The sequence below is a fragment of the Humulus lupulus genome, chromosome X (genome assembly GCF_963169125.1).
Source record: "Humulus lupulus chromosome X, drHumLupu1.1, whole genome shotgun sequence".
Lineage (NCBI taxonomy): Eukaryota > Viridiplantae > Streptophyta > Magnoliopsida > Rosales > Cannabaceae > Humulus > Humulus lupulus.
In genome coordinates, this window is record NC_084802.1 from 9,727,680 (window position 1) to 9,743,986 (window position 16,307).

Genomic DNA, 16,307 nt, shown 5'->3' on the forward strand with positions numbered 1-16,307 from the left:
AAAATTCATTTTTTATTTTACTTAATAACTTTTATAAAGTACATATAAAATGTAAGAAAAAAAAAGTTATATTTTACAAAATTTGATGGAGTGCGTGTAATTTAATAATTTTCTATCTTTGATTCATAATTGGGGTGGGATGATGAGGACACCTGTACATTTTGTTTGTAAATTTATATATATATATTTATATTACTAAAATATGCTAAGAAAATTAGTTAGTTTTCTTTTAGAATTAATAAATAGTTGACTTAAAAAAAAAATAGTTCACTTCAGTAACGACACATCACTTGCACCCATGGTTGACAATATATATCTCATAAGTGTGTAAATAGCAGAAATTATTAATTTTAACGATTTTTTATTTTTTTATGCTAATTTTAACGGAATATTTTTATATTTAACAATAGATTGTAAACATGACTTAAACTTAAATAAATAAATAATTAAAAAAATTAAAATAAGATATTTTTGAGATATTTTATAATAATAATTATTTAAAAATAATAAAACCATATATTTTTTTAACTTAAATAAAATTTAATTAAAGTTAAACTTAATATTATATTAAACATATAATATATAATATTTTGTTGTCACTACCGAATTTAAAAACTAGAACAAACATAAACTTAAACAAAAATAAATAGATTAATTAAAATATATATGATATTTTAAAGATATTTTATGATAATTTAAATAGTTAAATCATATTTATTTAAAAATAATAAAGACATACATATATTTTTTTTATCTTATAAATTTGTGTGATAGTTTATTTTTTATCAATTGATTGAAACTCTTTTTCTTTATCAAATTCACCAAAGCACATTGTGAGATATATTAGAAATTAAAAATAGTTATGCATATATACTACTGTCTACACGATGACTTTTTCTCTTCCTATTTTATTTTTATTATTAATTTATTTTTAAATATGATTGTATTATATATATATCATATAGTCTTATAAATATATATCTGTTTAGATGTGATATATGTAGATATTATTGATATAAATATTTATATATACTATAGAACTATAATTCATTCTATTATATATATATTTAAAAAAATAATGAAATAATTTTTATTAAAATTATTGATAATATTTACAACTTTAAAACTAAACAAACGTTGCACGACGTTTCTACTTAGTATATAAAGACTTAATAATTAAAAAAATTAAAAAACTTAATTACATCATCTAAAATAATAATTTTATTTATTTATTTATTTTCTACAAATTAATTAATTAGTATTTTAAGCAACTGTTTTTAAAAAGTGGAACATGGAAGGGATGAAAAAATTGAGAACAAAAGAGTTAATTACATAATATATATTTATTTTCCTTTTTAAAAAAAAATACATATGAGTTAAATATGTACTTGTTGTGGGGTTCAAGCCTTCCCTCAAATTTAAAAAAAAAAAATTACAAATTACAAATAACCTGTCTTCTTCTGAAGTTGCATCAAATACCCAAAAATAATGCTAGTGATAAAGGACAAAAATTATTTCATTTCAACTACTATATATATTCTTTTCCATTTAAGTTTAAGTACTATAGATTTCAACATTATTGGAAATATTTCATAAAAAATAATTGAAAAAAGAAAAAGTATAAATTTTTTCAAGCTCAACTTAATAGATAATGTTTGTGACACCCACCCCTTTGTCTAATTTTCAGAAAGTGATTATAAAACTTTTTCCACAATTTTCATTTTATTTTATTTTTTAAAAAGAGACATATACAATGTATATATATATATGTAGTGTGTATATAATGGGGACCTCTTGCTGTTATGCATTTACTCAATTTATAAACTAGGAAAGAGAGAGTGAGATGTGTATTGCTGCAGTATGATACTTTCTACTTTTTATTTGTGAAAACAATGTTGATTGGTTGAGAAACTGTGACCACTATTAAGAAAAATAATAAATATATATATATAATATTAAAAAAAAAATAGTGAAAGTTGAGTGGTGGTGTCTGGTTCCTACTATATAAGAGAGCCAAAAGAACCCACTTTCCTTACTGAGTCTCTCTCTGTGTCCAAGTCAAGAAAAAAAGACAACAAAACACCTCGCAAGTTCACAACTCAAAGGTATATATATACATATATATATATATGTATGTTTATGATCCATTTGCAGAAGACCAGAAAATATAGGAGAGTTAATATACTATAAGCTCTCATCAAAGTCTCCACTTTTCTTGAAAGAAGATCTTCATTGCGAAGGAAAATCTTTCTATATACACACAAAAAGGTATGTATATATATTGATCTTTTATTTGTTCATTTACAGAGATATATATGTCTTTTTTGTTAAGTTCTAGTTTGGATCTATCATTTTCTTCTTCTGTAATGGTGATGATCTCTCTCTCTCTCTCTCTTAAATTTTCATGGCAACCAAACAGGATTTTGGCAAGTAAAAGATTGCTTAAACAATTATCTTCAAACTTTCTAAGACAAAGGTAAAGAATAATAATAATAATAATGCTCATTCAGATCAAAATCATAATAATAATGCTAAATTTGTCTTTGTGTAGAAATACAGTAGTTAGCTAGAGACTTGTTAGAGTTCACAATCTGGGATATATTTTGAGTTAAAATTCTGAGCCTTTTTAAAAAAAAAAAAAAAAAATCTATTAAGTAATTAACCCTATTGAACCTAAATATAAGAACATATATATATATATATATATTTTGAAAAATACTCTACTTTCTTTCTATGTTTTTTCCAACTTTTTTCAGAACCAAATGAGTAATTTCATTAACTGTAATTTTTCACTCTGGTTTGGTGCTTTGTATTTTTTTTTTTGGAAGAATATGTATATTTTAGGTCAAAAGAATTGTACCAAATGCATAATAATTTTTTTTATTATCTTCATTAGATAAATATAGAAATTCCTATTATCTGCCTCGGTTTGTAGTAGTGTATTTGTTTATGAGACATATTTATTATTATCCTTTTGTTAAATTAAAAAGGAAATTTAAGACAAAGCTCCAAGAAAATAAGAAGCAGAAAATAACACCAAAAATATTAGAAATTATGTTAAATGGAACACTTTATTGGTTTATGCATAAAAGTCCAAATCTTTTGAATTTGAGCTATGAAAGTGGTCAAGTGTGTGTACATATATACTTGAATATATATATATATATATATATATGTATAAGCATCGAACACAAAACAAACCAGACATGTATTATATTGTTGGCAAAGTACTGATATACACGAAAACAAATTATTAGATAAAACAATAGAAAAAAAACAAAAGCATTTTATATACATATATATTTAAAAAAACAATAAAGAAAGAAGATAATTAATGAGTCAAATTGGTATAGAACAATTTGTGATGGGTTTGTGTGCTATTTAATGCTAGATCTCCACCTTTTGCTAAAGTACCATATAACCAGGTCTCATGCCCATCTCCATTAATGTGTATAAATATATATATATATTTATAGAAAATTATTGGGTAAATTTATAGACATTTTTAATATTTTTGGTATACACATAAGTTATCAGTATGTAATATAATCACATGACATATTTCATAAATTTTCAAATTTTTTTAAATAATTTAGAATATCAAAATTATGGCCAAATAGCTTATTACACACGGATATAAATATCAAAACAAACATTCGTACAACAACTTTAGCCTCTTTTTTTTTTTTTTTTGTCTCCAAACATGCCCTTAACTTAAAAATGGTTTAATTTTTTTCATGTTTTATTTTTACTTGAGATAAAAGTAAACTTTGTTATCTTAGATATAATGAGTTTGAATAATGTTTAGTGAATTGAGTTGTTTTCACTTGAATCAATTGTTAAATACTTTTAAATTAATTTGATGTAATATCTAATTCACTAATTAAATAATGAGAAAACTCATAATATCTTTAGCATTTCTCATAAATTGTATTTTAAGATTTATGTGAAGACTAGAAGGTCATTATTATTTTTTAAATAAAAATAATCCATTTTAGAAATTTTTGGTTTTGTGGGGTTCATTTAAATTATTCAGCAAAATTATTAAGGGGGGCACACTGGATACTGGTGAAGAAGAAGGTCAAACAAGTTATAATTTTGTTTTGATTTTATTTTCATGCCATTTTTGACCCATTAGATCTGAGTCAAGATGCATTGCTCCCTAAAATCCACCAATTTAAAATATTTTTTTTTATAGATTAAAAAACAAAGTTAATTATATTTTTAATGTAATTTTAAATATTTTATTACTTACTTTTAGAAACTTATTTTCCATAAAATTGTTATTTAATGAGTTATATTTTCATTATTTTAGTAAATAATGAGAAATTTTCATATTTAAATTTGAAAATCTTACCACTAAGATGTTGGGTAATTAACTTGTGCACAAATATGGTTGAAAGTAGACATTCTTTCTAGTACCATTACTTGTTTCAAAGACATCTTAATTAGTAGTTTTTGGTTTTCAAACTAAGCTTTCATAAAATAATCTTTTAGTTCATTTTTATCTAAGTAAGGATACTTAGTACTTATTATCGCGCTGAAAATTATTTATAAGTCATAAATATAAAAAAAAATACTCCATTTTTCTAATATAACAAATGGAAATAAATATATTATTAAGATTTTCATATTAGCCACTTTTATTCATCTGACAGAATTGAGAAATACATATAAAAATATGTATATAATAAACCTTTGAGTACTGACTCAAGAATTAGGTATAGCCCAATAAATTATATAATAAGAAGTAATAAAATAAATTCCACCAAAATAAGTGATTCATTGGAAATAGTTGGATTATAAATATCATATGTATATAGATATATATATATATAGTGTCAGATTGTCTTATATCTATCAAGTTCCATTCTTTTAGATCCAAGTTAATGTAGATAGATACTACTAGAAACCCAAACAATATGATTAATAGTGCCATAAAATAAATTCAACAATTATCAATAAAAACACCACAGATGATGGTGCCTGTTGTTTGTATTCCCAACTTGTGTTCCATTTTTTCTTCTATTCACAATCATTCTGTTTGAAGAATAATCATTCTTTTATACTATTTTGGAATAGTTTTTAATTTATCATTTTCTTTTTTAGAATGAAAAATATTAAAAGTAATAATAATAATAAAAAAAAAGAATTGGCAAAAAGTGGTGTGCCCCCCAAAATGCCATCTGGCTTGAAAAAGTTGACACATTCACCATTTCTTAAGCCTTAAGTCAACTAAACCAAAAGCTTGTTTTGTAATAACTAGCTAATGTTACAATTAGATTTATTTTATTATTTTTTCCTCAATCAAAATTAGATATAAATTTGATTATTTAGATGGAATTGGTCTCACTTAGTTGGCGTTTGGTTTGATGGAATTAAATAATAATGGTAATAAGAATAGTAATAGAATATAATAAGAATGATTATGAAAATTGATTACTATGTTTGGTTTGTTGTTGGAATGAACATTGAAATCAAAAATATTTTGATTGGTTTGGTGTGGGAATGAAATGAAATAATTGATAAATTGATAAAAATATCCCCACTTCAATTATTTTATTTGTACTTTTTAAAATAATCAAAATTTGAGTAATTTATAAAGAAATTTATGATTTAAATTTAAAATAAAATAATATTATTTTATATAATTTAAATTATTTTTAAAAAAATAAAAATTATTACTTAATTTATAATAGACTAAAATAATAATAATAATAACACTTTTAAATTTATCAACAAAATGACAATCTTAAATTAATTAAAGTGATTTTAAATAATAACAATAATATTAGTAGCAGTAGTAGTAATAGTAGCATGTTTTGAGAAATTTAAATTAATTTTTTTTAATTTATTAATTTGAGAAGAAAAAAAAAAAGGCAAAATTGTCATTTTTATTATTATTTAAAAATAAACTTCCATTTCAAAGGTTTCCTATAGAATTAATTCCTAAGTGTAAAAGTCCAAACCAAACTAGTCCACCAAACCAAACATACTCTTAAAACTTCAAAAGGTGAGAGAAACATTTTCTTTTTCTTTTTTGTTGGTCGGTTTCTTGAAACTTTCACAAATTAGTCTTCAAGACTTGAAAGAAGAGACTTTTTTTAATATATTACTATTATAATTACTTAGGTGATTCTTACTTTACTTTCTTTGTAAAGTAAGACTTAGATGAGATTCTATACACTATATCTAAATTCATTGGATACCAATAGAATAGATAAGCTTATATATCATCTAGATAGAAACAATATTTAATTTATTAGATAACTTAAAAGATAAGCCATCTCAAGTGTTTGGATAGAAGACAAGGATTGGTGGTTGAGATTTGGGAACATTCATCACAACACAACTAACTAAATGAGACATTAGACAATGTTGTTTACTTAAATACATAAAATTTCACACTCAAAATTACACTTAATGAATTGCTTAACCAAATTTATATGACTAGTAAGAATTGGTGGTCCTCATAATTAACTTAAATTTATATAAATAAATTGAGTGATCGAGACTTATTCTTATAATTCGGAAGATAAGAAATTATGTTTATCAACATAATATCTAATAATACCATCTCTAAGCCACATGCTATTATACTATGATTAAGTACTAATCATACATAATTAATAACATAATCAATAAAAGTAAGAAACAATTAAGGTGGCCTAGATCCCAGGGAATTAGGAAATGAAGAGGAAGTTGACACCCAACAACTATGGGGGCCATGTGATTGGATCAAATCAAATTCACCATTCCACTAATCCACAATATCCTAAATTTTGCCATAAAACTTGATTGATCACAATGGGAAATAAAAACAAACACTTGGTGTGCATTTTCAAAAGCCAAAAATGAGTTAAAACTCTAACCCAAAATTTACTTTCCTACACCTCAGTGGGGACCCTTTTGCGTGTTCCCTTTCGTAGTCGGCCTGGCGTGGCTGGATTTTATTTCATAACGAAAGTATAAGTAGTCCAATGTAGTCTGTACTCTGCAGTATTGGGTACCGGAATTTTTTTTTTTTGGGGGCATTAATGGTGATTAGACAGAGGCAGGCTATGCGTTGTCTCCTTTTTTAGAGTTTACAGAAGAAACCCCTTTCGCTTATTTAAAACTCTGTTCTCATTCAATTCAATATTCGATTTGCTTTCCATTAGCTATTCATCTATGACTGAACAGATGAAACAAGGTTCGAAGCACCATTCAGAGGTAGAGGACTCTCTCTCTTCTCTTCTATTCTCTCTTTCATTTTTTGTTTTGGTTTCTGGGTTTTGCTTGATTTTGCGAAACTGAGAAAATTTGCAGAGAAGTTGGGCTGAATTGTGTTGTTTCGATTGGTCGTGCATACAGCTGTTCTGGCCTAGAGTGGTGATGCGCAAATGGTTGAACATCAGTGACAAGAACTCAGATTACAGCGCCGACCCTGAAGAAGATGACGACGACGATAATGATTCCGATTCGGATAATGGTCAGATTCCCACTCAATTCACTTACTATTCACCCAAACAATTATAGTTTTTCGTTTTCTGAATCATAATTTTACTTTGAAATAGGTCTATAATCTCTAAATAAGCTTCTAGTTTAATAGTCCTTTGTCAAAATTTCTTTAAAATCTTCTATATTTCATGAATACCCTTTTTGAGATTTTCCTTGAATGAAGTTTCTTTTCATTTTATTGTTCATGAATACCCAATTTGAGATTACTTGTCTTCTGTCAGAATTTTCAGAACGTTCAACAAAATCACGGTTTGGTAGAGAGAACGAAGAAGATGATCGAATGGATGATCCTAATGGTAATATTTCCATTCCCAGAATTTAAATTTCTGAAAAATATATATATATATATATATATGTGAGTGCCTATATAAATATAATGGATCTATAGTACTTTTTAACTATTGCTCTACAAATTTTGGTCTGACAACTACAGTCAAATTTGGTTTGATAATGAATATAGGCAGCTCTACACAATTTTCAAACAGAGCGAGCAAAATCCAAATCCAGCTTGAAACACTTGTTTCTGTTTCTGTGGTTGAGAAACTTTTCACTAGAATTATTGGCTCTTTTTGGACGGTCTGTCTTGTCATTTTCTTTTAAAGAAGCATATTTGGTACATAGTTCTATACCTTTATTTGTTCAATTAGTAGCAACAGTTCATTTCTTCATAATCTTACTTAACCAACTGGTCTAGCATAATACAAAACGATCCATTAAATTATTTTTTCAAAATAAGGTTTAGTTTTGCATTAACATGTTTCATAAAATCTATTTTTTTTGCATGTCTTATCTCTCAATAGTTTATGTGACTAGACCACACTTAATCCCTGTGATTAGGACAACATCACTACATTCAACTCATGTAAGCTAAAATAGAAAGGTAGTTTTAAAGTTTGTTAAGTTTTGGTAATTTTTGTAAATAGTAGTAGTTTTAGAATATTTTAATACAAATGGTCAAAACCGGCATTAAACTAAAATACAAGAGACTAAAATATTATATGATGAAATTATTTGAGATCTCTAATATATTAGAAATAATCTTCAATATTTGAAAATAAAAATTGCACATTTTTATTTTGATCTAGATACAGTATTTTGTAACTTATGTTAGAAAGTATTTTAAAATGTTTATTTTGTTAATTTTATATTTACACTGTATTTTAATATTAGAGTTACCCAACACGTATGATTTGTCACCTTTATTAGTTTGCGAATTCTTACAACATTCCTAAAATTGATTCCTTCATAAATCTGATAATACCAAACTAGCCCAAAATATGATTGTTAAAGACCAAAATATCCACTGGAAAGTTGGTTACAATTGTTGTTGTCTCACCCCCATTTGTCAATATTTTTTAAAACTTCATACCTTCTTATTAATCCAATCAAGTCTCTTACACTTTGTACTATAATCGTCAGAGTGGTTCTATGGTTACTCATTTGTTTCTCTCATCAACCCACATTTTAACTTATCAATAAGTACAAAAATAAAAAACCCATTTGTAACTTTATAAATATATATATATATATGCTGACCTCTATATTCTATCATTCATTAGTTTTTTTATATGCAACAATAATATTAAAACGATGGAATTTTTTACTTCATTATAATTTCAATCTTCCATATTCACATTTTATTTAATTCATCTAAAGATCCACAACCTAATTTTATACAAATGCTATTATATGTGTTGAGAGAGTAAATGTAATAACAAATATGGTTTTATTATTTGAAATTATGAATGTTCATGTCAATTTTCATAAAATAGTATTTATAAATAAAAATTAATTGGAGGGGTGGAAAGAGAAAAGAAGTGGTGATAGAACCCCATTCATTATAATCTATGGTGTAGAAGGATCATTAGATATCAATTTAATCTAAAAAAATGGATCAAATTAAAACCATACCCCTTGATATGTAATTGTAATATCTAACACTTAAGTTAAACTCAAAAGAGTATAGCTAATTACCTTGAAATGGAACTAATTGAATCTTATTATTAATCATTCTTCTTTTATCCCAAATACTCAGCTGACTCTGTCTTTTCCACAAAATGTATTTCATTTGTTTTTTTAAATTCTTTTTTATTCTTGGTAGGGGGGTGTTAGATACCATGTAAAAATTTGTATGATTTTAACATTAAATAAGCTCTTTCATATGTTTTATATAGTTTCAACATTAAATAAGCTTTGTCATATCTTTTCTTCTTGAGTTTGTACCATGCAAAGTTTTGCATGATACTGCTTTCACCAAATCTTTCATATATTTTATTCTTCAGTTCTTGTGTTCTTGTCTGTAAAATGAAATTCAGATACTCTTCCAAGGCTGCGAAGACGAAAATCAGAAACATTTAGGGCACAATATATAAACTCAAAGGAACTCAGGTACAGTGCACCCGCTCCCTATTTTTCCAAGTCTACATGTAAGTCTAAATCTTAGTTGCACTGATTCTTATTAGTGCCAAGAAAGAGGATTGGTTTATTGGACTGTGCTAATCACTTGTCTTTGTTTTCCATGTTTTGTTCTCTCCATTCTTAGAATAAGCGTCGGGACATGGAATGTAGGAGGAAAACTTCCCCCAGAAGACCTAGACATTGATCAGTGGCTTGGTATCAGTGACCCAGCTGACATTTATGTGCTTGGGTAAGTATTTTTTTTTTCTTTCTGAATTTCTTATGTGCTGATAATGTTTTCGAATTATTATCATTTTAACCAAGCTAGCTTTCATTTTTGTTAGCCAAAATAAGTAATGTGGTAACATCTTTCCAACTCTAAATGTAGATGGTCAAACAATCCTAACCAAATGCTCTCTTTTAATTTTTAATATTTAATTTGGTATAGAAACAGACAATTTTATTAGAAAAGTTAAAATAAAGAGGATGATTGCACTGGACTGACTTGCTCGAAAGTTCTTAAAATAGTATTCTAGCTATTTTAGCTCAAGTTTAGTAACTCCCTTGGAGGTCATGCTCAAACAAATGCTTTTCATTAACCAGGCTTCAAGAGATTGTGCCACTAAATGCTGGAAACATCTTTGGCGCCGAAGACAAGCGTCCGGTTGCAATGTGGGAAAATATTATTCGAGAAACACTTGATAGAATACGACCTACAACACACAAGATTAAATCCTTCAGTGATCCTCCATCTCCTTCAAAGTTTAAGCCATCTGATGATATACCTGATATAGAAGAAGAGATACTGGTTGATAGTGATAGTGATAGTGATTTCAATGACGAACTCTATGATATTGGTGAAGAAGTCCATCCATTAATAAATGAAGAAGCCCCAGATCACTACTGGAACTGCAAGGAAGGTGAAGGAACAGATCAAATCACAAGTGAAAATGTGAATTTGGATTCTGCAATGGTTGGTAAAGAGAAGCTCAGCAGGCAATTTTCTTCTTCAAAGAGGTTGAATCGAATAAATTGTTTGCGAAATGATGGTGATCTAATATTAGAACAAGGTCAAACTAATGTGAAATTAACGAAGACGCTTAGTGGAACTGAAAGGATCGGTTTAAGCTGGCCAGAGCCTCCATTAAACTTGCTATCACAACATTTGTTAGCAAGAACAAGTTCTTTTAAGCCATCTAAATCATTCAAAGTATCAAAGTCTTTTAGAACATATACTTCTTTCAAGTCAACAGATGGAGCAGCAGACCTAGCTTTGCTTGCAGAAATTGATCTTGAATCTCTCATGAAGCGAAAACGAAGATCATCATTTGTAAGGATAGTAAGTAAGCAGATGGTTGGTATTTTCCTTACCATATGGGTCCGTAGGAACTTGCGAAGACACATTCAGAACGTGAAGGTGTCCACTGTTGGTGTTGGTGTTATGGGTTACATTGGTAACAAGGTAAATTTTCTTAATGCGTTTTCACTGTTTGCATCATCATTAGGTTTTATATTAATTTGATTTATTCATTTGAGTTTTTTTCAACAAAACAAGCCTTACTTTCTTTGATATATTAATTTTTTTAAAGATAAAAATAAAAATTGCTTCAAATAATCCATATCAACAGTTTTGGTCAAAATTGACTTGTAAAAGACGACCATGTCTGTTTTAATTTGTATTCCATTATTTAGGTAAAATTTTTTATCCATTTAATTATATTTTAGACATAGTAATTAAAAATTAAAGCGATATTCATAGAATAAAATTATTATAAAGACCCAAAAATTTATTTTGGATTTTCCTTTCTTTCAGAAAAGAATCTATTTTAGATTTAGTTTGAGTTTTTCATGATAATATCTCTTTTGTTTTTGGTTCATATCAACTTGAATTCCAAACTGAGATATAGTCCAATGTACATCTTTTATTAGAAAAAACTGCTGGAGATAATTATTTAATATCTTTTAGTTCTAATTGTTGGATAGCCAACTTGTTAGTTACTCAAGCATAGAAAACATGTTATGTAAACAATCAAATGCTCAATTAGGAAGCTTTCCATGTCTGACTTACTGTGAACCAATATTACTTAACACAACTTCATATGCATATCAACATTTCAGGGATCAGTTTCTGTGAGCATGTCCATATATCAGACAATGTTTTGTTTTATATGCACTCATTTGACATCGGGTGAAAAAGAAGTAGACAAACTTAAAAGAAATACTGATGTCCAAGAAATACATCGGAGGAGTCACTTTCATTCACTTTCCTCTATTGGCCTTCCCAAAAGCATCCGTGACCACGAGTGAGTACATATGGAATTTTTTTTTATTTTAGCTTTTATTTGTCTTTGTCTCCTGACTATTTGGCTACTTTTAATATCTAGGTTGGACTGCTGCTTATCCAAACCAATCTTACAATTTAAGCATATAGTATGTCCAATCCAATTACAGAATGGATTTGGAAAATCTTCACTAAATCCAATCTAATTAGTAATTGGATTGGTTTAGATTGTAATTTGTTTTAACTTTAAACCTGTTAGTTTTCCAATTAAAAAAATTAAAAACAGAAAAAAATTGTGTGATTATGTTTTCTTTAATCACGTGTGATAGCATGTATCATAAGAAATTCACTAGCCAATTAAACTCAAATAGATATTAAATTTTATAACTAGATTTTGGGAGTGCTATCTGCTAAAAAATGCAACAACTTTTATAATTGAATTAGATTGAATCAGATCGGTTTGGATTGAATATGATTTTTAGTATCCTACCCTTGTATTAGACTATGACTAAGCAATACTCTATTGCTTTTCTCTTGCAGAAGAATTATTTGGTTAGGGGATTTGAATTACCGAATCAATTTGCCGCATGAAAAAGTACGAGAACTAATTTCCAAGAAGAAGTGGGCTGAGTTGATTGAAAGTGACCAGGTGGGTTTGTATTTCTTCACATAGAACTTGATCCATATGTGCATATGCTTGATTAATTATGAATAAGCTGACATCTATGCGTGTATTTGGTGGTTTACAGTTTAAACCACTCCAAATGTCTTACTAACTAAATTTATTGGCATGCTTTTATTTCTGACATGCACTAGAAAATACTTGTTCAGCCCCACTTGACTGTGATCTGCAAAATTTACCTTATATATTTCTTGTTGTATAAGTAGAGTAGCAAAAGGAAAAAACTGTTTCTTAATTAAATTATGCTTGGTTTTTGTTTTTTCAACTATTTCTCTAGTTCAAATTATGCTGTAGAACTTCAAATGAAGAGCGCATTGTGTGGCTCAAAAGAATCCCATGTCTCATGGTGTTACGCCCCACCATGTCCAAACTTTTTTTTTAGATTATGGCATTGCAGACAATATATAGATTGATTTTGTGGTGTTCGGAAATTGAACTTCGTATACGATTTTTCATTTGGAACTGTTTAGTTGAATCTCAGAAACTTTAGTTAGGTATTGAAATAATAGATGGAGAAAGATCAGTGATTCATTCAATATAGACATTTAAGGAAGCATGAAACACGTATGAGGGCCAGATCCAGTGATTAGGCCTATAATTTGCTCTCATGAGGTCTCGTGTTCAATTCCTCATGGGTACCTACCTAACAATTTGTTAGAGTTTTCTGTTGGTTTCGAAATTACGTGCAATTAAGATGAAATTTTGGTTGGATAGAGCAACTGCATTTTTATCGCTTCTCTAAATTTAATACTTTCAAGTTGGTTTGAGCAGTGGGATTTAGTGTAACTTCTGAAGACATTTTAACATGTTTTTCTTTAATTTTACAGCTTGTTCGAGAGCTTAGAAAAGGTCGGGCATTTGGTGGATGGTCTGAGGGTGCTTTAAGATTTCCACCAACATATAAATATGAGATCAATTCAGACAGGTACATTGGAGATGAACCAAAAGCTGGGAGACGCACTCCAGCATGGTATGCTTTGGTTAATTTTTTATATCTTTACTAGTTAGCTTTCTTTAGATGCACTTTATTATCTGCATTTATTGGACTCTTTTTTGGATTCAATTTTAATTGATCTTTGCGTAATTTATAACCACCTTTTATTAGTTTCAGTCGTGTTATTTTGCCTATAAATATGAATATGCCTAAATTATAATGTTGAATGTTTCTAACTTTCAACATTGACTGAATTCATATCCTTGTTCTTAACTTATACTTTCTTTTAGTTCTATCATTACAGTCTTATGATAACATGTTTAACTATTACAACTGTTGTTATCATGCAATATATGTATTGCCTTTAAAAGAATGACTTTCTGTTGAGATCTTTGTGCCACTAATGAATCTGGTTTTTATTTCCATTTTTTTTTCCTTTTAAAAAACTGAATTACGTGTACATTTTAATTAATGATTTGGGAAGTGACCAAATTAAGATGTGACGAAAAACTGTTGTTGACTAACGTGGTTGCAGGGTAACATTTTGATGAGTTGAAAATTTTCCTTTTCTAATAAATAAATGTTTGAAGCTTCTTCTAAACTATTTCGGGTGTGTTTATTTTGTATTCTTCCATCAGGTGTGACCGCATTCTTTCTTATGGTAAAGGATTGAGGCAATTGAGCTATAGACGGACAGAACTTAAACTTTCTGATCATCGCCCCGTGACAGCCACGTACTCGGTTGAAGTTGAGGTGTTTTCTTCTCGGAAGCTACAACGTGCCCTCACATTTACTAACGCAGAGATTGAGAATGAAGATATTGTAACAGAAATTGATACTAATGTTGGAATGAGCAGTTTACATTTGATACAGGTGAGTAGTTTTGTTACTCTAGAAGTTGGAAAATATCTTATTGATTTCCTTATGATCTTCACATTGGAAAGGGGGGCAATTATGCACCTATATAGTAAGATAGGCTTGTGTTGTGCATGTTAGAGTTGTCTTCACATTTTTCTTCTATGCTTCTACTTTTGCTGCTGCCTGCCTATAAGAATGTACCAAAACTAGTTTATGTACCATGTTTTCACTTCTACCTCTTTTGTAGCGAATGAGACGAACTCGAGCTTTGACCCAAAGATCTTCCATGTCAAGCCTCCTCACCAAAGAACAGAAACACATGTATGTAAAAGCAATTCCTTTTTGGCTTATTTCTGAGTAAGCTAAAAACAATTAAATAATGAAACCCAGTACATGTACTCTACTTTTCTTGTGATCCAAAATCCTGAGCATTGTAAATATTGTCATACTCCTGCCATGAGTTGTTCCTTTCATTCAACCATGGGTTTGTGATTGGAGCAGACTGATAGGTGATTTGGAAGCTTGCATACCATAGGTTTTGGATTGACTCATCTCAAGTGCACTAGAAAACTTAAAAAGGGATAATAGGTCAAACAGTCTGACATGTGGTTTACTCCTCTAAGGTCTGAGGTTCAAGTCCCTCTTGGCTACCGATATAGCAATTTGTCATAGTTTCCTGGGTCTGAGATTCGAGTCCCTCTTAGTTACCGATATAGCAATTTGCTATAATTTTCTGGTCCCGAAATATTGTAGGGTTAGAGAGAGCCTATTTTCAAAAAAAAAAATATTCTAGTCCCAAATTGCTACAAATTCACTAGTTCAGCAGTGCAAACAGCTTCTGTTCAAGTTGAGATCTACTAGTTTAGTAGGCGGCAGAATGGACAATTAGTGTTGATTTTTGTTTTCTTCTTCAGTCATTTATTCACTCATTGAAGTTCATACAATGTTTGTTTCTGGGTTTACCTTGTGCAGGAAATGTCCAACTGGGAACGTTAAGGGAAGCTAACCTCAGAGAAAACAGTAAAGAGAGTTTGACTGAGAGGGAGAGTTTGTGAGATATTCAAAGAAATACTATTACCCATTTAGTTCATTCTTTTGCTTATCATTTTTTTGTCACCATTTCCACTACTAGTGTGTATATTCCAATTAGTATGTAAATTAGTAGGGTTTACTATATTACTGAGTCAGATATCTTAATCAGAAAAACATTGTAGCAATATTGAGTTGTATTTGTTATGTGTGTATAAATGTGTGAAGTCTAATAATACCATTATAACCTTTCTTTGATTGTATTATAGTAATACAAGACTACTTCTCCTTGGAGTGGAAAAGAATTTTCATTTAATGGTGGAATTCTATGGAATTAGCATTCCTTTACTTAAATTGCAAACCAAACATTGGAATGGTAATTATCATTCCATTCCATAGTTGATTCCTCCAAACCAAACCAAGCATGCTAGTGTGGATTGGATTGAATATGACTAAAATACTGCAAATTTGATTGGCTGAACGAGGAAAATTTTCAAAACAATAAAACATTTATTTATATGTATATATATATATAAATATATAAAAGAAATTATTCTCAACTATGTCTGTAAATAATTTTAATCCAATTCTTTTCCTTTCTTATTTAATCCAATTCTATTTTTTGT

General features: G+C 28.4%; 1 protein-coding gene across 6 annotated transcripts; it reads left to right on the top strand.

Moving 5' to 3' along the window:
- The first annotated feature begins 2,058 nt into the window (after positions 1–2,058).
- On the top strand, positions 2,059–15,944 carry LOC133804979 (type IV inositol polyphosphate 5-phosphatase 3). Of its 6 annotated transcripts, XM_062243077.1 has the most exons (14): positions 2,059–2,268; positions 2,420–2,476; positions 7,161–7,212; positions 7,354–7,471; positions 7,722–7,796; positions 9,816–9,888; positions 10,043–10,147; positions 10,501–11,359; positions 12,016–12,200; positions 12,719–12,827; positions 13,688–13,830; positions 14,433–14,667; positions 14,900–14,973; positions 15,625–15,944. In XM_062243077.1, the coding sequence occupies exons 3-14, from the start codon at positions 7,171–7,173 to the stop codon at positions 15,656–15,658; spliced, it is 2,052 nt and encodes a 683-aa protein (XP_062099061.1). In that variant the 5' UTR covers positions 2,059–2,268; positions 2,420–2,476; positions 7,161–7,170; the 3' UTR covers positions 15,659–15,944. The 6 variants fall into 6 exon arrangements, with proteins under 6 accessions (XP_062099061.1, XP_062099058.1, XP_062099060.1 ...); XM_062243074.1 differs by lacking the exon at positions 2,420–2,476 and having other exon boundaries at positions 7,309–7,471; XM_062243076.1 differs by lacking the exon at positions 2,420–2,476.
- Positions 15,945–16,307: the final 363 nt, after the last annotated feature.